Source organism: Wasmannia auropunctata, unplaced genomic scaffold (assembly GCF_000956235.1).
Source record: "Wasmannia auropunctata unplaced genomic scaffold, wasmannia.A_1.0 LD336056.1, whole genome shotgun sequence".
Classification (NCBI taxonomy): domain Eukaryota; kingdom Metazoa; phylum Arthropoda; class Insecta; order Hymenoptera; family Formicidae; genus Wasmannia; species Wasmannia auropunctata.
In genome coordinates this window covers 357,229-380,289 of record NW_012026834.1, presented here as the reverse complement: position 1 = coordinate 380,289, position 23,061 = coordinate 357,229, and the positions used below count along the sequence as shown (strand labels likewise).

General features: G+C 34.4%; 1 protein-coding gene across 1 annotated transcript in view; it reads right to left on the bottom strand.

The window, feature by feature from the left end:
- Window positions 1–20,144, bottom strand: part of LOC105450747 (lachesin-like) — a 160,153-nt gene extending 140,009 nt beyond the window's left edge. Inside the window, exon 1 of the mRNA XM_011690733.1 lies at window positions 19,954–20,144. Coding sequence (XP_011689035.1) covers window positions 19,954–20,140 — 187 coding nt within the window. The 5' untranslated portion in view covers window positions 20,141–20,144. The remainder of the gene's footprint in view (window positions 1–19,953) is intronic.
- Between the last annotated feature and the right edge of the window lie 2,917 nt (window positions 20,145–23,061).

Below are 23,061 nucleotides of genomic sequence, written 5' to 3'. Positions count from 1 at the left end.
TTCTTCAGTTTCCGACAAAATATTTTGATGATGACGTAACAAAAATTATTTTCAGGTTTTTTTTGGTCTTCCAGCAAAATCGTTCTTTCCGTGTACGAACGTTGCAAAATATATTTCCCTCAACCAAACTTAACCAAGTGGAATAAGAAGTTGACGTGCCGTTGTGCGCAGATGTTTCGTAAGTCGATAAAATAGACCAAAATTAGAGAAAATAAAAAATATTCTATTATGATAAGAGACATTTCCATTATTAATACATATAATCACGGGTGTGGAAAATAGTTTTGGATCCGCATTTTTTGTACAAAAATTCTCTTACTTCATCTTTCCGGTATGCGAAATGCCGAATGAGCTTCTGAATTTTAGCGATCTTTCCGTACAAAGATTGTAAACTTAATTAAATATTATCAGGGATAACATTTTATGTCGTGTGTTTCTTCCGTTTACACATCACAAATAAATCCACATAATCTCACAGATTCAAGAAATTAAAAACGTTTGATACTTATTTAATTAGGTATGTATTCAAAGCATGACTCGTCGAAATTTTCTTACAACATATAAACGCAGATTAAGCATCGTCGCTTTTGCGAGGCGACGGGGTTATAAAAAGAATTGACCTAAAAAGTAGAAAAAGCGATAAAGAAAAAGAGGGTGGAAAACGTAAACAGGTCGAGCGTTTAAAATAAAGTGTAAGGCGAAGGAAAGTCTCGACGTCTCCATGAAATCAAGTTGCGGAAGTTTTATTATTTATTTGTTAGACAAGACGGCGCAAATATCACATGGCTGACGGGTCATCTTAAGGTACGCTAGAACTGTCAGCTGTCAGGGAGCTAAAGAGACAAAGCATAAGACAACTGACAACTTTTTCCACTCGAATTAACTGCAACAATATACTTTCACTTCCGAAAGAAGATATCGTGTGAAAATGAGTAATTTCGCTCATAATAATTTCAAATTTATGCTTGATTGAAACTTCTTGAAGCTTAATAGTTCTGCTGTTCTTGACTACTATGATTTTATAATATCCGGTCTTTATACATACTCTAGTGTATTTTCTAATTTTTTTATTATAATTAACATAATATAACTTATAAATGCGTTTGTATTTTTGAAATAATACTATTAGAATCTTGTAAAATATTCAAATATTTAACAATTTATTTTGAAAAAGAATGGATCAAAAACTTTTTTCTACAAATGATTATGATTAATATCACAGAAACATCGCTTGTCATAATAAAATATATTTTTACTTTTTTCAATCTCACGATTTTAATTTACGAAACATCTACAGTACGTCAATTGATTAATAAAACACATTAAATTTTGTATTTCTTATTAAATTGCATGTTCTGTTAAACTTTAATATTTTCGTAAAGATATTCAATTTATTTCAATTATTTTAATTTTATAAAACCTATAAAATAAAACAATGTCAATTTAATCCGATCAAGCAGAATTCAATCAGAACTCTCTGAGTAAGCCGAAAGAACAAAGTTCTTTTCTGGCTTGATAAAAAAAAATTACTCGGCGTCTTTTGCTACCTTTCGCGATCTTTCGTTGAAAAACATCGAGGCTACAAGAGAGCTTCCTGATCAAGAGAAAAGCCTTTCCCGACTTTTCCTCGACTTGCAAAAAGCGCGAGTCATGCGTTCGCAGGGAGCTTCGTATTCCATGAGAAAAATGTGGCAGCGATTCGAATTGCCGATTTCTTCGAATAGAATCGCCCCGTCTCGACTACGCAGTGGTGCGATTTTTCCGAAGGAGCTCGTAAGCATGATTTTCCGCCGAATGCGTCGAGCTTCGATTCGCGGCGACACCCTCCGAAGTGTCGTAAAAGATTCGCGATTCCTCGAGCGGGTAAATGAAGTTTGCGGTTGGCGGAACAAACCAAATTGCGATAACGGCGAAAGTAAAGGGATGGCTGCCATATGGTTCACGGAGTAATAGATATGAAGTTGAAGTAAAACACGTGTCTTTAGATTTTGAGAGATGTTATTAAAATGATAAGTAAAGTTTCTAAGAGTGCTTATATGTTTCTAAGATGCATGATAAAAGGTTCGTTATATAAAATTGAATAAGAATATATATATATATATATATATCTTTCTCGCGAGTCTACTGATTTATTGAATGTCAACAAATATATATTTTTGTCACATCCATTATCATTATTAATAAATTTATATTTTAGACTCTTATTATATTTGCAGGAAATATTTTTTGTTATTGTTAACATTCCAGATATTGAAAGAAAAAGAGAAGAGGGAGAAAAAGAGAAACTCTCGTAGTTCGTTTATGTTAATATAATAAATTTATAAGTGGCTGTGTATATTGTTTGCTATTTTCACGATATTTCACAAAAATAATATTTTGAAATACGTTGGCGCAACATAGAAACAGTAATGTTTTTAGATTAAACATTACTCATATTTAAGCTCCCGTTTTGTTTATTATGATAAAAAAATATTAAACCATTTGCATGTCGTATATTGAATTAATATCCATTTTGTATCGCAATATTAAGTATAGTCTTAATGCTACACAAATAAACTTTGAAATGAATATACTTTTAGATAACATACTTGGTATCATTATATTAACGATGAAAATACAAGCTAAATATAAATTTTATTATTACTATATAAATTAAATACTTTACATTCAATATACTGAGATTTTATTTCAGCAATACTTATTTTTTTAAAAAGCTGTAATTAATTTAAACTTTCCCCAAATTAATATAAATTGCATTTTAAATAACCTCTCTCTCTCATATATATTTTCTTTTTATTGAAATATGTGATGTTATCGATATCAGTTTATAAAATATATGCAGTTCGTGCATATTTTCGCTGCAATGTATATTTAGCTAAATATGTGTTAATATTATATAATAAATGTGCACCAAGTGTATTACGTAAGAATTGTGAATCCAGGAGGCCTATTCTGTAATTTAACAACAGTTAATTATCGTTAGAATTAGCGTCATCATGCAGGTACAATATATAATAATAAAAATGCATACAATGCTGCACAATTGAAATATAACGATATAATAGCGTTCATTAGATGAGATTACAGATTACACAATAGATCTACTGCGCTTATAAATGTACCTATCTGTCATTTATTATTTAATTTCATAATTATTGTAAAACAATTGATTTCATAATAAATATTATAAAATAATAACTAATAAATTGCTCACTTCTTAATTGCTCTGTCATTGCCTGCTTACCACCTGCTCATAAGTTCTTTCGTTATATAACACTCAATCATAAAGGTACGATTAATTACGATCGCGTGATACTTTATATGGTACTCTCGATGCTAATAATGTCTATTTATTAATAAACCGTCGATATATTACGATTCTCCCTTATAGATATATCACTCGCGCTTCGGCGTGTATTATAGGTACTCTATATTTGATATGAAAGAAAGAAATAGGCAAATTACATAATATATTTGATCTACGGAAAAATCTAATTATAAGTTGATATGAAATATGATGCAAATTCATATATTAAAGTAACGATCATCGCCTTTATAACAATTACAACAGTATATTTATTTGCGATTTTCGTTTCTTATTTCGTTTCAATCTTTATTTCGAATAAATCACGCGAAGATACTTGCTTCGATAAGTAATCAACTGCGACATGTTCATACGGAAAGAACAATTTTGCTGAATCCAGATCTGAAAATAATTTTTGTTCAATAATCAAAATAATTTTGTGCGAAAGTCAAAGTGATTGCTAGAATATGAAAACGTTTTATAGCAATGCTTATCAGCTTTAACATTCCAACAAATTATTTTGATGATTTAACAACAAATTATTTTCAGATCTGTTTTTAGCAAAATTTTTAAACCTTTCAACAAAATTGTTCTTTCCGTGCACGAATCATTGATCGCGGAAGTTGATATATTAAGATGCGAACTGTTAATTGTTCATAAAATGATAGCGTCTCCAACTACTTGTCACAACGAAGAGTAATGCGACAGATTCGTGCCCCGGCTACATGCCCGCTCGAGTGCGAATGTCGTGCACGCCGCGCGGAGCAACAAAGCGGTCTTGTTTACGGTTGCGCGCCGTAAGCTGCACAAAAACACAAACGTCGAGCGTCGCGTGCCAGCCATTACGAGATATTTAATACTTTATGAGATTTAGCTTGTCGAATGTATATATTATTTCATGCAAAATACTTAATAAATTGCAATATTATGCAGCTTCACGTTAATTATGTGAATTGTTTGTATTACTCGATCCAACAATGCGCTACGTGCTTTTCTCCGTCCAAAAATAAGTAATTATATTTTAATGAGTAAATAAATCAAAATGCGATACGAGATATATTCGAAATCAAACGATATTTAATTAATTTGTTTACAAAAAATATTCAATCAATAAAGTAGTAGACGGAGGCGACTTACGACTTTCAATTTTGGTTCGGGATTCGTCGCGTGAATGACAGCAAAGCGAATTTGCGCGAGCAAACGGCGCGCCGTATGCATGGGAAGAGCGGCGTGCGCCGTCGAAATATTTAAATAAATGTGCATGTAAATCGAATATTGTTTCTTACATTGCAAATTAATTTCGATGAATGGACTCTTACTTCATATTAAGTCTTACGTTTAGCAGAAGGATAAAATTTACATTACTTTGACCAAAGAAGTATTGATGTAAATTAATTCACGCTATTATTTCTCTTCCCTTCTCTCTCTCTTCCTCGGCTTCCTTCCTTCCTCCTCTCTCTATCAAATTTTTTCGCTCCGCAAATTTTGTGATCAAAGAGTAAAATACTTTTAGGAATAAAATACTTCAAGGCTACAGAAGTGTTTAAATAAAAATTACTTAAAAATGATAAAAGTTAAATTATATTAACAATCAATATAATATTGCTTCGTTAGGAGATAAATTTTAATTGTTTGCAAACACACAAATATAATAGCTAAAATGCAAGATAATCAATTATTAATTTGAATAAACGCTCGCTTAATAAGGAACTTGTAAGTGGTCTTTGATAATGTTATAATTGATCGTAGACGCCTGAATAAACTCTATTACTCCCTTATAACTTACGTTATTTCATACATTATACATAAATAGTCTCGCCCGTAACTTTAACGGGATAATTACATCCTGAAGTATTTGCTCCTGAAGCGAATGTAATTTGACGTTTATTATAATGCAACCAGTCCGCATTCATTATGGCAGCGTTCATTCAACGATATATTTTGACACACATATGAATCCGTTTATCGTCGTGACCCGATGTGACCATATTTCACCAATAAATTACTAACCTATAGAGCAAAATCTCTCTCTCTCTCTCTCATCTCGACAAGAATATAATTCCATAATAATAACATAATTATCCCCGACGTTGCTGTACAAAGAGCAATTTACATTTCCTTTCAAACATTCGAAATGGCCATTGTGATATAATTGCAACACGAAAACCCATTTTAATGCTCGTGTGAAAGTAGAAATACTATTACGATTTAACAATAATTTAGTATTTTATTGGACTATTATTAAAATCTGTTATTGTCAACGTTAAATTAAAAAAAAATACGAATATACATATACTTCATGTAATCGCGATGATTCAGGGAAGGAAATAAACATTGATCTGGCAGCAACGCGAATGCTCATTGGATTAATTAGTTATTCCTCGTCCGTCTTTTAGCATCGTGCGTGACTCGAGTCGCATGTGGCGCGATGCACTTGCGTAAGCCTTCAAAATTAGCGAAGTTCGCGGGTTGCAGCTGGGACGCGCGGAGCGTCCTTCGTTAACGCTGGAGCGTGCAAACTCGAGCGACGTGGTTCATTACACACGTATTGGGGATTACCGGAAATAATCGGACAGCGACCGTTGCAATCGGATTAATTCGCATGCCGTTGGCGGCGGGCGCACGGTTGACGGTTCGTTACGCCGACCGTTCCCGTTTGTTTCGTTTCTTCTTCATCGCCGATCGCGTTCAGCCGATGCTGTAATCTTTCCTTTTTTTTTTTTTTAATGAACACGTATCAGTGCGCGCGCCACCAACTGAAATTTCATTCATTACCGCTACCTTTGATGGTCGCAGCAATAGGAGATTACGCATCAAAATTGTCAATTTGATTACTACGCAATTTACATATGTTCATTTACCTGACACTTTTAGGAAATTAATAAACTAAACCGTTACATTTCTATGCGACGCGCCATTCGTTTAATCAATTTAGCTGTTTTATAAATTTAAACAAGATTTTCATTCAAATTCACTTTTCGACGTAGTCGAACCTCTCAATTATTTTTACATAAAAGCAATGTGAATTTAAATTTTATTCGAGTTCTATTTTAACTTTATTTATATACGATTCGCGTTCTATTTCAATTCTATTCGATTACCATTTAACATTTTCTCAAGTTTCACGATGGCTCAATTTAAGTTCGAGTCTTTAATCTATTAATGTCGTGCTTTCTAAATCACATGTTTTAACAAATTCCGTTTAAATTGTATTAGTTGTTACAAATATTACAATACAATGATATATTTAAATATCTTGTGAAATCTTTTAATTAATACTTATGATCTTATCTTGTTAAAGTTTTGAAGAGAGAGAAAAGAAAGAGAAGAAAGCGAGAGTGTGAGAGTAGGAAAGAGAGATGATGATGATGATAATGATATCGTTATTTATCAAGAGAGAGAGAGAGAGAGAGGGAGAGAGAGAGAGAGAGAGAGAGAGGGGGAGAGAAAGCGCACATAATATACACAAATATTTGCACATAATCAGCTAAACTTAATCGAGATAATACAAACATTTGACAAATCTACGATTGCAAAGATTTGATTTATTCAAAAACATTAAATATTCCATGGCATAATAGACGTACGATATTAAAAGTTTCGATATTAAAACTGTTGCGGAAGATGCAAAACGCGGCGAAAATCGTGCAATGTGTAATTTTTCGATGGGGCCAATTGTTCGCACGTGCAACGTGACACGAGAGCGAATTCAATCGCGCTCGCATGCATGTACAAAGGGTAAAAAAAGAAAATAACTATGCTTATGTCGCATTATACATACGTAGCTGCATCGTAATGATTGCGCGGCCAGATGCAAGTTTCGTCTGCGATTCAAAGTGTTTGACTTTTGATGCATACGCGATGCACTCTTTACATTGCATATAAATTCCCGCTCGGCTACACGTCGACACGTACGTCGTGTATCTGTGCAGACGAGCAAGCTGCATTTCTCTGGAAATTACAAGTTATAACATTTGCAAATAAATACAATTTTCGATTCGGCAGAAATATGTTAATTTTTGTACGAGATATTGCTTTTCTAAGGTCGTCGCGTTTCGCAACAATTAAGTTTCAATTAAACTTTTCGAGAATGTAAGCTCTTGCTATTTTTAAACGATGAAAATTGCATTCTTAAAGTTTTATTAAAATTGTTTCATATTTTTATATCTAAGAAACTGAAAAAATTTCATTTTTTCTTAAGTATATTGCACAAATTCTGAATCGAAAGCTGAATGAATAACTTTCAAAATAAAACACTTATAAATTAATTAAAGTATTACTTATTATATATACTTATTGATTAATGTATGCACGTATACAATAAGATTTTTTAAAAAACAGTTAATTCTTAGTTTACACAAATTATTAAAATAATTATTTATATAAAATTGCATTGTATTTTGTTATAACATTATGCATGTTTTTATCGTATTATTAATTTTTAAATAGTTATTGCAAACTTTAAAATTTAATCGAGTTCATTTTGAAATTTACAGAAATTTACGGAACTTCTTAATTATAGTGATATAAATACATGAAAATTGACAATTTTAAATTATTTATTTATCTTCTCAGATACAAAGTTAATCACGTTTTACTCGAAACCTGATATCTTGATATGTACAAGAACATTCTTTTGTTCTTAATTTGACTCTACTATTTATTGTTCAAATAAATAGCGGCAGTTAAAAAATATAAAAAGAACCGCAAAATAGGTTTGCCCTTTTACTTAAAGTGTTGTTTCCCTTTATTGCACACTTAAAGAAAATAATTTGGTTGGGAAGCGCTTAAATAATGGTTACTTTACTTCCTCCTCTAAAAGCGGCGCTTGGCGCCTTTAGTGATTCTTCAAGCAACTTTTAGCCGGCGAATGGCCCCCTAAACCTACTTCGTTTAAATTCGGAAAAGTATAACGCGCAAAGTTGCCTCGAGGTTCATAGAAGCAAATACGGCAAGAACAATTGAAATTTTTGGAGCAGTTTCAAGATAACGTAGCAGAACTGCAGCCTATCTCGTACTTAGATTTTTGTAACTGCAGTTTATCCAAACGTTCTATTACGCTTCTCGATCGTAAACGCTGGATTCATTTGGAATCTAAGTGAACTTTGACCGGAGAGGATTATAAATGTAGCGGATCGATGCACAGTCGATTTCGCGTCGAATTTCGAATGTGCAACGATTCCTCCGGAAATTTAAACGTATCGTATAGCGAGGAGGATCGCAAAAATTCCTTGCCATAAGCAGCGCGATGACGTTTGATTACGACATTCGAAACAGTAAAGTTTAATACGCGGACCGCTTGTTACAGTCTAGCGTATAAAACTGAATAACATCTGTATGCACATGTCTGCGTCCTCATATATCTCTCTCTCTCTCTCTCTCTCTCTCTCTCTCTCTCTCGGGCAATTTCCCCGTCGTCAAAACTCGTCAAATCGACGATATAAATTCCCCGGGACGGTATACGCCCACCAGCAATGGCAATAAAAATGAAACATGACAGAAAAATATGATAGTCGTGATATTAATGTAAATCGGTCGCGCCGAAGAAATTCTTCCCAATTATTGGAAAACTGGAGGAAGCAGTGAACCGTTGCAGGCAGAAGGAGAGGCGGACAGCACTTTATCAAACGGACAGCCTTTTCCTTTTTCTTTTTCCCGAAGGGATGGAGGGGGAGAGGAACACTTAAGATTACTACATACCGCAAGTAGGTTTATTTGTAACGGTTATTCAACCGAGTGCTAATGAATGTATAATGGTCGCATCGTGCAAGCTCGAGATCGTGCAGTGTTTATGTGCGTGCAGAGCGATTTCATTTCGGAGTCGTCGCCAGTCGAGTAAGTTTCTTTTGTATTTTGGTGTTCTATCGCTTTTATTGTTTCTCCGTGCTTCGACAAGCGTGCTTAATCCGCTCGGATTACTCGGACGATACCGGTAAAACGATGTATCTCTATTTCTCTTCAACGGCTTTCGACTGCGTACAGGACGGTTACACGCAAGCTTGCAAGTTACAGAGAATTAAAAACGATCGAGAATGCATTATTATAAATATAAGTAAAATAAGACTTTTTTTAACTTATTTAATTATAAATGCTGCTATAAATAATGTTGCCAGAAATTAAGCAAAGGAAATAGCGTGTATCGGAAAGATGATGTTCCCTCATGATGTTCTAAGACAGCTAAATTTAAGCTGCTTTGTACTTCAAATACTTTATACGGGACGTTATTATAACTTAATCTAACGTTCATTATTATGCTTTTGGAAGAGCCTCTATCGAGAAATTTACTGGTTTCCGATATAAGATGAACTCTAGTTGTCACATCAACTCACCATTAGTTGTCTTCGCCAAAACATTGAAAGATTCAAAGAAAAGCAACGGTTTATCACGATGAGAAATCAAATTTAAAATTTATTTATCGTCCGTTTTATTTCAATTGTACAATTTAATATGTATTGATGAGATATTTTGTTCAGCACGCTTGTTCTATAAAATACACCGCAATGTGTATTCCACAGTGAAATCAAACAAAGTTTAGCGCAGACGCTCACGGTTACGTTTATTCGAGTACGTAATTTTATAGCGAATTTGACGGGATTGCTACGGATTAAACCTAATCTACCAGACGCGATAACGATAGTCGTAGGGCAGCGAATGGTGTACACATGCGTTTATTCCGCGCGATTAAATGTGCAAGTCATTCACAACACGAGGCAGCAGTTTGCGAAATTCCTTCTTTACATCGAAATATTTGTGATTATATATATTTCAAAGAAATATTTCTATTGTTTTGAAAACTTGAAAAGCGTAAATTGTAGAAGAATTTAAAGCATTAATTAATAATATAAATAGAAAAATATTTAAGATGTTTCACAAAATAAACCAATTTCGAGAAATTCTGGAATAGTTACATATTCTATAATTAGGTAATTTGTAATTAGCAGTAATGCGAGGAGAGAACAATTTTGCTGGAAAATCTAAAAATTTGGATACAAATCTAAAAAAATACTTTTGTTGGATCGTTAAAATAATTACGATCGTTACAATTAATTGAAAACTCTCAAACGAGCAATGCTGCAAAAAGTTTTGATATTCTAGTGACTGGTTTGACTTCAATTATTTTGATAGTCCAAAATTATTTTCTGATCTATATTAAGCTTACAATTAGATTCTTTCAGCAAAATTGTTCTTTCCGAGTGTGGACACTGAATAATGCTCGTATTTCTATTACTCAATCGTAAAGTCACTATGACAGATTACTTGTACGTACAAACAATTTTATTCTAATTGATACCAATTATTAAAGATGCGATATACTATTACGGATTACGGTTAATATTTCTAATGAATCTCCTCCCCTCTCTTTCTCCCTCTCTCTCAAGTCACCAAAGACTCGTTAATTTCCGCTAAACTCGAGCGCTTAATAAGATACCAATAGATCTGCGTCTAATCAAGGCCGCTTTAATTACAAGTGTGTTTAAGAACAACGTTGGGCAGAAGCTCTCCCGTTTCCCGTGATATCATCTGTCACAAGCCACCCGTGAAATAATTAGCCATTATCCAATCCTTGTGGTTCGTTGCCGAGTAAGTATTCTGGGGCAACCTCGCGAAAAGTTGGGTCATCCGAGGCAAACTTAAAGTAGAATACTATAATACGGCGCACACAAATATCGTCGCAACAGGCGCAACTCAAGAGACGCGGCGTTTAATTTCGCTGCACCGGCACACGGGGGCGATCGGGATCGGCGAAGTGCAATTGCAACTCTCTTAATTGCAACGGCAGATAAATACGCCGGCGTAAATTAGGGAGTTTCTGGAAACTTAAAGCGTCGCGGCTGCCGACTAAATTGAGCGATTCAGGACTGGAAGGAAATCATCTCAGAGCATTGTGCGACTGCGACTGGGATCGTCAAAGATCTGTAATGACTCGCAAACTCGAACACAGCCGTTAATGACTTGCAAAGTGCAGTTCGCGGAATCGTATGCCATTAATCCGCGAGCGGGAAAGATTTGCTATTATTCGCGATTAACACTTTGACGCTGTATCTTTTTGGGTAAGTATATAGCAACTTTACATTTTCACGCGCTGTATTCTGAGTTTATGATTATAAAGGGTTTAATTTCAGATTACATGCAAGCACAAAAAGACGTTGCAAAGTTAGCAACAAAGTAAGTTAAAAATTATTACGAGACACATAAATATGTGTACAGTTAGAAACAGTTTTTCGAAATTAATTGGCTCAAGTGAAAATAAACATAGAATTCATTAATAATTGTAAAACATTATATAAAATAATCTTACATAAATCAATATATAAAATATTGTATTACAAGTCTGTATAAAAATTTTTGCAAGATAAGCTTTTTGGTAAAATACGTAATGCGGGAAATATCGTATAAAAGGCGCCTGGTGTTCTAAAAGGTCCGCTTTCTAGATGACATGGTCCATTTAGCACAATGGTTGAGCAAGTCCTGGCTATGTTGGTTCACCCGAATCCCAGCGAGACGAATTTGCGAGGAAAGGGGACTGAAATAGGTCGCATTTGATGCGGAGAGATATCGCCGCTTATAGATCTGCACATGTATCTTGTGGCTGAACGGAGATAATCTAACTATCATAACGAGATAAACGATCCTGGGAGAGACCATAATTGCCGTAAGAGTGACAAATACTCGCATCTCGTTCCCTGGATACCGCATCGCGTCGTGATCGTATGTCGCACGACGGTAAATTGACGGGTTCGAAACAAAAGTGTTATACGTTGACTATCACAGGAATACCAGATTAGAAAATACTAGAATTCTTACATTTGTAGAAACATTGTACATTATAGAACCTACTTTAGGCGACGTGTCAGAATTCAGAATAGAATTTTATTTAATTTTATTAATTATATAATACAAAGATTATTTGAAAGAATTAAATCTAGAATACGTAAAATATATATTTAAAAAAATACAAATATAAAATTATAAATAGAATTCTCTAATATGACACAATTATAGATTGTTTAAGATAAATTATAATACTATAAAGTTTGATGAAAATTGTATGCATAAACGCTATGCTACAACATTGATTCTATTTAGTCACGCGTATTGTAAATTAAAATAATAAAAAAAGGACTAATTTACGGCTGCGGATTCTATCGTCAAATTAAAATTACATATATATATATATATATATTGTAAAAAGTATTACAAGCAGAAAATAAATAAAATAAAACAATGGAGCAATCCTCTAGTATTTATCAAAATGGCAATTTGTCTGACCGATATTGTACGTTACAAGCGGAAATGTTCGATGAAACGTATTATACATGATACCAATTACTGCTTGAATTTAACATGATGTATCCTCGAAATATTCGGTAAATAATCAATTAGTAAAAAAGCACGTTTGTAATTACGTATTCAAAGTTAATGTTGCATCACACACGACGATATCTTTTTAAATTTATTACTTATATAAAATAATTGACAAAAAATTATATTGCACTTTACTCCACTTTCATATAGGAAAAGCTTGATCGGATGACGAACGTCCGATTTAAATGGAACCTTCTGTCGAATGATGGTACTCGTACACAACTTTTTGGAGCTTGAAAGTTGTACGAAAAAAAAAAGAAAAAAAAACATAAAAAAGTGATTCGATCTGACATAGATATTCGTATCTACAACGGTTTTGAAGGATCGTATCGCTTCGCATGTGATAGCCACGAATTTCGCAATTGATTTGTGGATGCCTGGCTGCACCAAGAACGTGCGCGGTTGCAGTAGGAAGGAGGGAGGAACCAATTAAGCCGTCAGTGCGTTAACGCGTGTCATTCGCTCCCCATATTGTAGCCAAGTGTGACCAATCGTGACAATGAGACTTAATTGCACGAATAATAATGACCATCGTTCTGACGCGCCGCTTAATATTATTTTCTGTCTTCTGTCACATTTCGCGTCGGGCGCGGCCCGGCGCGGCATATATTATTACAAACGAAGAATGACCACAATTTTACCTGCGCGGCTTAACGTCAAATAAACAAATATTATTCCATTGCGATATTACCGCACATTTCGATGTGTACCCGCTTCAAAACGAGTATGACGTTGCAATTTAATTAATACCGTAGATATAAAGCTATTTATATCTACGTCATCATAAAAGTAAGCTCGGTAAATCAGGAAATTTCTACAATTGAAAATTATAAATAATTAGAAGATTACGCAATTAACTCAACATTCAAAGCCAGATCATTTAATTCACAAATATCGATATACCCACGCATGCAATTTGAACTGTTGAGTCAACCAGCCGTGTATGTGTGTAATTTATCAAAACCTTTCGTTAATGTAATTAATTATTGCAATAGCATGGGCGATTATCCTAATATTATCTTAATAGTCTGCGTTGTAGAAAATATAATCACGAAATATGAAATTAAAAAAAAAACAACATACAACTTTATTCTACACGCATTTTATTTCGAAGAGCTTTCTACAAAGCTTTCTCGCCAAAGTTACCTTTCACGAAGTTTTGCACGAATTATTCCATGGATTCCCGTGAACTCCTTTCACAACGCGGACGCCCTTGCGTCTTGACATAAAGGCTCTCTCCGTCTCGCGTAAGATGAAATATTTTGGCTTACGTAAACGCGAAAGCCTGCCTCTGAAACACGCGGTTATTACGCGCAAAGGAGTGAGAGCAGGGAAGTGAAGGATGCAATGGCGTGGGAATATTGCAACGATAATGAAAACATCAGAGAGTAATTATTTCTGCACGTCTCCCTTCTGAATATCAGAAACACATGCGCGTTGCACACGTTGAATATATTATATATGTATAGAATATTTCGTTGGAAAATAATTTGGCAGATTCTTTTTGCCATCGTTTTTCCCTGGCAAAAATAGAACTGAAATTTTCTTCATCGAATAATTTTGCATTAAGTCCCGAAAGTTATAGATTGTTACAGAAGCTAATAATATATAAAATAATAAATAATGTATAGCAAAATTTTTATCAAGGTTTTTATTTTTATAGAAATTTTAATATTATAATTTTTTAAAATTTTACTTTTGTGAAACTTAATTTCTGACGTAAAAAAACAAAACTAATTGCTAGCACTTTCGCAAACATTGAATTATGTAATAAGTAAATAGTTCCGATAAATAAGCGTTCGATCAAACTTAATTAAAGAAAAATTAATCTCGAGTTCCTTCTAAGGAATTCGTTATTAAAATACATATTTCACGACATTAACGAGACATCCTGTATATGGATTGCTGCAAAAAACAGATTCTAGGAGCTGGAGGGGTTTTTTTTATAAGAGCGTCCTTATTTTAATTAAATATAATGTTGCACGAGTAAAATCACAACGAGTATGTCGAGCATGTGTACATATGTTAAACAGAAATATGTTAAAGATTTGCCGGCGTCTCTTCAAGGGAATTCCAAGCGCTCTTACAAAGATTGAATTAAATTTCATTTTCCGCGAGTTTCGCGTAATTTAAAATCACTGTCCAGCGATGGCGGTGGCTATAGTGCCGACTGTCCGCGGTCTTATTTATGATTGCGCCGTGTCTGGCATTCTCGTCTGGGCAAAGAATGACTTATATCCCTCTTAATTAAAAGTCTGATTAAAGCAAATCTCCGCGGTGGGACTTACGATATTAAAATTGGGCCTATATGACTTTTCACGCATTCCTCGCGCAATCTTCTTTTTTTAATGTATAATAATGTTCAATATGTTCAATAACGCGTATAATAAAAATTCTCTCATGCTTTAAATCTCATGCTCTAACGAGTAATTGTTCTTTTTTTTTTTAATAGAAATATTCTGAAATTTTTAATTTAATATTTTGAATTTATTGTTCTTTGTTTTTTAAACTTGTTTTAAACTATTAACATTTGCATGACTTACAAAATTTAAATATATAAAAATCTACATTAAAAAATAAAAAAGCTATCTTTAAAAATATATTCTATTAAAGAGAAAAATGTTTTTTTCACTGTTTCAAAAAATTATATTTGAGTTGCGTTACTTTAAAAGCAAGGTATATTTAAATATAAAAGTTTAAAACATCATATAAAACATAACCGGTCGCTATATTGTTCGTACCTTTATATACCGTCCCCTAGTAGAGATATATCTCTGTACGCGATTGTACTATTTTATTCATATCTTTATGCCTGCCACCATACCGATATACGCCAAGATGCCGTTGCTGACATGGCCATTTCCCTGAATGAAACATCACATCAACAAGAGGCTTCCAGAATCACTAATATGAGATCTTAACATATAATACATAATGCAATACAGAATTTCATTAAAACTCACGATCGCTGAGGCGTGAGGAAATAACATGTAAAACACGTTTTCATATGTTCAATTCAATTGCATCAACGTGTAATAGTAAATAAAAAATATTGTCTTTTAATATTAAAAAGAACAAATATTGATTTTCCGAGAATATTGATTATATATACTTTAAGAATATATGCAGTTTCTAATTCTATTAGAAACGTTTTAACGTTTGTCATAAACTCTTTTTAATATATATATATATATATATATATATATATATATATATATTTATATCTCGATCTTTATCCTCACTAATAATGATAATGGAATATGGAATATATGAGAACGTCGATAATTGACTGGATACAATGTTTATCATGCTCCATTATGACTTGGTTGTTGACACCGCTGTTCCTGGCAAATCTTTGGCCAATTATCGTTTACACTCTATCGTCGGATTTGCGATTACGTTGCTGATTACGCCGACCGAAGCGCATTCATTAACGTGCCGTCGCAGAATAACCAGCGTGGAATCTATTATACCATATTGCAAACTAGGATAGATTTAAACCACAATGTTGTTCCACATTCAGTACTAAATGGTACAGATTCATACAGTTAATACGTTTCATATCATGTAGGATATATATAAATTATATTGTATATATATTCCATACATGTATATATATGTAGAACGCCTGTAATATATTAAATTGAGAGAATATTTGTAATATACGCATTCGTAATAATAGTTGAATTAGAATTCTGTTTTAAGCACATAATTAATAAGCTTGTTGATGCTACATGCTTCCATTGTACATGTTTAAATTAGTATTCGTAACAAATTATACAAGCTGTTGAGCTTAATAAAATCATGATCATATTTGTCAAATGGTAACAAAATGGCATTGTATTCTCTCGAACTTTACTATTCGAAACGAATTCGAGCTTTAAACCAACACACTCGCGTGAAAGCTCGCGTAAGGCCAACTAGTATACCGAGACTAGAAATCCGAGAAATGGGTTCGGATTTATTTGACAGGGGCAGGACGAGACGTTTAACAAACGCACGGGTGGTAAAAAATACATTAGTGGTTAATTCGGATGTATTTACGCCGCTCGGCTAGGCGAAAACACGTTGCGACAAAAAAAAAATGCTGAGTCAAGAATATATATGCCAGAGTGGTGAGATTGGAGTTCCACCCGCTGGCAGAATTTTATTATCCTCGCGAATTTTGGTACGTGAATTATTCTCTGTAGGACACGTTTCGACTCGAAAGGCAAAAACGGGAATTACGAGGAGTTTTATGCCAAATCTCTTGTATTCAGCAACTTTATATAAAAATCACGTACGAGTTTTCGAACGAATTATTTCCAACGTCTTTCTCAATTAAATAAAAAGATTAAAGCGGGAAGAAATGCGATTGCAGCTCTATAAATCTTGTTAATATAAATCCTCAATACAATTTTTAAGCTGTTACTGATTTTATAAACAATTTTTTGTAAATTCCTTATCTATCATAAGATAGTTTTTTTTCTGTTGAATATCATATTTTATTAAAGTTGTTCCGTTGCATTACTTTTCAATCAATCTGCCCTACTTTTGTTGACACTTCTATCGATTCTCAACCGACGATCTTTATAGATATATCAGAAAACAACCTCTCTTCCCCTTCCACCAATCTTCAAAGTTACTATACGTACCCCAATGGGAAATTTCGATCTGCAGTCAGCAGGGAGACTCCCGCGTTTCCAGCTTTTTGCGGAATGGATTTATAAAATCGATCTCGCCGTCTCGACTTCATGTTTTACGATTTTACGAATAAGGAAACGTGCAAAAGAAAGACGATTTATTTCGCGCCAACTCTCCCTCCCCGCTTCCCGACATAAACGCACCAGACAGAGTAGATGCACCTGCATCGATGCACCCGTAGCGCATAAAAAGGGGAGAATAAGGGGGTGGGTGGTAGAGGTTGAAAAGGACTCGGGATAGTCGACGTGTTTCCTCCAAGCCGCTTATCGAGCACGCCGGAGCTCTTACGTTCTCCAGCGCTTCGCGTATATTCTCCGTTCCTTGCCCACTCACTTATTCTTCTCTTTAGCCTCGCGCAGAGTTCAAAATCAACGGTCGTGTGTATCTGCGGTCCTACATTCGCAAATAGAAGTGAATAATTCTATGCTTTTAATCTCACTCATCGCGCGAGGAAACGACAAATCTAGATAACCGTGATACAAAGAAAAAAAGAAAATGACTTTCTTTTACCAATACCGCCCCGCTTTCGTAATCTACAAATTGTTTCCTTCTAGCCGTTTCATACTATACCTTTCAACAAGTTTTAGTCGGGTTTTTTTTATCGGTGCTTTAAATCTCCGGGAAGAAAAACTAAAAAGTTTTTCTTCATATTTCAGGACGATTTTACATAGATCTCGACGGCGAAATCTATATAGGAGTTAAGAAAATTTTGCAAATCGAAAAATTTTAGACATCAAGAACTTTGTAATCTAGCAGTAAAATTTTAAGCATCAAACAATTTCGCGATCTAAGAGTTCTAAGAATTTTTAAGAATTTTAATAATTTAAAGATACGAGAAGTCCAGAATCTCAGAATCCAGGAATTTCAGAATTCAAGAAATTAAAACAAAATTAGATTTTGTCTAATTTCGTTAAAAATTTCTTGAGTAAAGATATCGCAAGCGAAATATGTAAAAATCTCACAAGAATTTCTATTGGCATATCTTACGTCAAATTCGTACATGAAAAATTACGTTCCTTCGCGCGAATATTTATTTATTAGATTTACGAGAGGAACGATGAAAACCGCCGTAAGCGGAAAATACCATGATGTAAGCGCAATTAATCTCATGTAAAATGAAGGTAAGTGAGGTGCGATAGTCGCGCCGATTTTCAGCAAAGCTGGGCGATTGTTTATTATGGCTGAAAGTTTACGGCAGGCGGATCGCGAATTGTAGCAGCGAAAACGTAGAGTTTTCAGAGCGAAGCAGTTATGCCAATATGAAATTCTTCCGGATTGCATGTACAAAGTTACGTTGTTTATAGTGTATCTTAGCTCCAACTTTCGATGGCAAAATAACTCGTCCTCTCCCCTTGCCGACTCTCGTTGCTTTTTATTTGGTCGGCGACGCTCGTGCAAACGGAAGAAACGGAAGTCGTGCGTTATCGTTGTCGTTTTCCCTAATGTTCTCAGAAACTGCTGAAAGATTCACAAACGTAAAAAAAACGATCGCGGGGACTTCGCCTAACTAAATCTTACGGCGTGCTTGCCTTCAACTTTAAAGAAGACACGAATACTGCTCCCGCTGCATCTCGCTGCAGCCAAGAAAATTTTTGTTCGTTGTTTGCGAAGGCGGATCGCATAAACACGATCGGTAAGCATATTCGATAACGTTAATACAAATAAATGAATAAATTAACACATTGACTTTTTTTATGTCATACGACATCACAAAAGATTAGCTATTTTCCGCGGGAAAAAAAACATATCCGGTTCGTGCAATAGATTTTATATACAAGGGAATGCAAAATAATACTTGATGACACGCTGGTATCTGCATGAATACGTAATTGTACATGTCACTGCCAGCTGTATTGTGCAATCGGCATTCGTGATGGAATCGAGAATCAATTTTCATACATGATATAACTGTAGAGAAATTTCTGCATCGTCATTGAGTAATTTATTATTTATCACCATTATCGTATTAATAATAACATCAAAATAATATTAAATATTACAAATATGACAAACGTTACAAACTGGCAAAATAATATTCTCACGCAAATGCCTGCGTGACAAATATATATTAAATGTATACAGATGACGCGCAAGCTTAAGAGTAATTAAAATACTGATATCTATAACATTTACGATATCATTGTTTAAGTTTGGCTAAATATATATTAATCGATATTAACGCATCTTATAATCTGTCTTCTTTAAAATTTTTCAATGTTAAAGCCTATGAATTGGTCAAATAGGTTACACCTACTAAAACTTATAATTTTGTGTTGGTAATTTCTTTTCTTTCGCACTCGTTAAATGTCAATGTCGATGGCGAGCTGCAACTCGTTAATCCGCAAACGACGGGGGTTTCAGAACGCGGCGCGACATCGAGAGGATAATCCCGCGACGGAGCACTTAAGCGTTTAAACTTTAACCCGTTCGATCCCGCCAGCCGGCTCGTGTCGCGAACAATCTTTTCCCCGAGATAGCAGCCGATCGTGAAGCGGCCGTAACATTCGTCTCCCATCGATAGAAGACTTCGAGCGGAATCAGCCCAGGGCCGCGATTTACGTAACCGGGCTTCGCGTGTGAATAATTCAGCCGGCACTCACCAACTACGTTGAGGCTATAGTTGAGCGACATCTTCGGCTCGGTGCTGACCTGGCACTCGTACACGCCAGAATCGCGCTGCTGCGGCGACTTGATTTGCAGCGTCCAGTTCTCCGACTTGTCCGGATGGATCACCTGGAACCTCAGGTCCGACGTGTACATGAAGATGCCCGCACTCAAGATATGCATGTCCCGTTTGCGCATCCAGGACACCTGCAACATAAACAGCACAACCTGTAGTCACGCTAGTCACATGCTACGCATGTTTGCCGCAGTTTGCAGCCGCAGACTGAGCACACTTCAATCTCTAAATTCTGTAGATTTAATCTTAAAAGAATCTAGTGGCTAAACATTACCGATGCTTCAACTTTAATGAATAGATTTATGAAAATTTTTGAAACGATATTTAGCTGTATATCAATAATATTTTTTTAACAAAATAAAAATTTGTTAACGCATTTATATTTTTGTTTGTTTGTACTGTCAGTTTTTAAAAAATATTATATGTATTTAAAACATTAATTATTTATGTGTTTACAAATAAAGAATCATATGTTTCAATATGCCAGACCAACCTTTCCTTTAAAATAATGCAATCATTTCATCTTTTAAATTTAAAATTGCCCTTGTATAGCAAAATGATCGGTGAACTATCTAATTTACATAAACTTTAAATCGCAAAGATATTCAAACTCAGGTACACGTTATAAATGTTTAGCACCGGAAGTTCTCAAGCATCAACGGCTGCGCTGCTACAATACTGGCCCAGGGAGCCTGCAACGTCTTGGTCGTGTTAGAACAAAGACCACGGAAAGCACCCACAGCGCCGTAAATCCCCGGTCGGTCGACGTGTGTGTCGCAAACGATCTCTATAGTCTCTCATTGTTTTGCGCGCGAACATGTCTGCCGGCTATTTAATGCGCCGTCAGAGTTCCGGGGGCGTAATTTCCGGGAGCGCGCCTTGAAAACGGCAGCCAAACGCAATTATCAGATCTCTTCCTTCTTCTAAAGACTTTTCTGTGCAGTGCAGTTTGAATTTCTTTATCACGAGAGCTGTATTGAATTCGTACAAATTAGTACTCGTCCAGACAAGCTTCATAAGTGAAGATATGCGATTTCTTTTAAAAAGAAGAAATACCGAGACATGTGGCAATATTTATCGCAACAGCTGCAGATGATGTATTTTTAAAAATAACGTATGTTAGACCAATACTGTAAATACAGACATTATAATAATGCATTTACACGTTGGCCTAATATATGTTATTTTTAAAATATATCATCTGCAGCTGTTGCGATAAATATTGCCACTTGTCTCGGTAAGACGTCAGCCCGGAGAGGTCCAAGTTCAAATCCTGGCTGAGATAATATTTTTCGCAGCAAAATTTCTTTACAGTATTCTTGCATCACATTGAGGGAAGGGAAGAATTTTATAATATGACATGCTTGTAAGCATCAATATTATTAAACTGATTATCAATTTAATATTGTAATATTTTATATTACTATACTGATTGAATTGAGACCGTAATTGAGAAAGTAATGGCGCGGAGTTTGTAGAATTAAAAAAAATGTATATAAAAATCACATAAAATTTCAGTGAGCACCAAGATCCTGCTATGATGATCATTGGTCTGTCTCGCGAATTAAAATGTATTAAACACTGTACGCGGTCAGATACATATAATGTTTGAAGAAATAATTTGTTTAAGAATATGAGTTTCTTTTCTTTTCACTTTTCTTTTCTTTTATTTTTAATTTGTGTAATAAAATAATGTAAAATATTTTGTATTAATTAGATTTTCTTATGCCAAAAATTAAGTAGTAATGCCGCTTATAGGATAAAACTAGAATAAATAATTCTCTTCCTTGTATTACATGTTTCTGTCGCAATTACAATTTACGATAATGCAAAATAATTGAGAACACATTCAGAAATTTTTTCACTTTCTAATCTTATTTCTTAAAAGCTTATTCACCGAGTAGTCTCTATGCTTTAACATTGCACAGAAGTCAAAGAGACAAGTGATCTGGATAACGTTTGGTATATCCATTAAACGGCAATGAAAGGTACAAAGCTCGTGCGATTTAGGTAGGTGGCTTAGCCGTGCACGCATATCACGGCGGCGTACGATGCACTCGCATGATTGGATGATACCTTTGCGAACAAATGCCACGGACTAATTCGCGCAACGTGCTACTGAATCGGAGGTCAGCCACCAGCAATAGCGATCTAACCCCGCGGGGTAGTGCTGCATCAAGCGGATTGATTGTCTCCTATCTCGCGACGATCATCATCGGTCAACCATGAATTTCATTTTGCAAATTGAGTTTCCTGCCCAAGGTAGCCACTGGAAGAGAACTGTACGTTCAGTGCTAAAAGCATTAATGTACAACAGTCAGTCGTCGGCGCTGTAAAAACAATTGATTTTTGATGAACCGTTGATGGAGATTGATTATCCCGTCGTGTCCCGATCGATACTGCATTGACGTTCCCAACAGTGTTCAAGTATGGGCCAAAAGCACTTTGAACTGTGTGAACTCTATATGTATGTCAAGATATATGTATATATATAGTTATGTATATATGATATATGTTATCAAAGTGCTTTAATTCTAAATAATCTAATCAAATTTGATTATGTTTTTATTATGACAAATAATATTGACACTAGATTTACGCATATTGTTTATAAAATTTGTCATAATTTAAAAAATTTTATTATAATTTATAATGTTAACATAATATACATCTCTTTTAGAACACAGCAGATTCATATTCTTTAATTTTACAATCAATAAAGTCTTTAATAAATAATTTTTGCAAAGGTTTTTTTCTGCCAAAATGTAGATGATACGCAATTTAATGATACTGTTTCGTAGCATTTAATAAGATAATGTTTATACAGATCATTATCACGATAATTATGAAAGTTGCATAATTATGAATAGGTCTATGCAAAGATGTGGCATTACGATTGTAATTCTACAACAGACTAAAATGATATATTTATTGTGATCTAATTTGGGTAACGTTTGCATTATGGTGAATCATCATTAGGTATAACAGTGTCATCTGTTAGTTGTCATATGATATTGGCTAATACGTT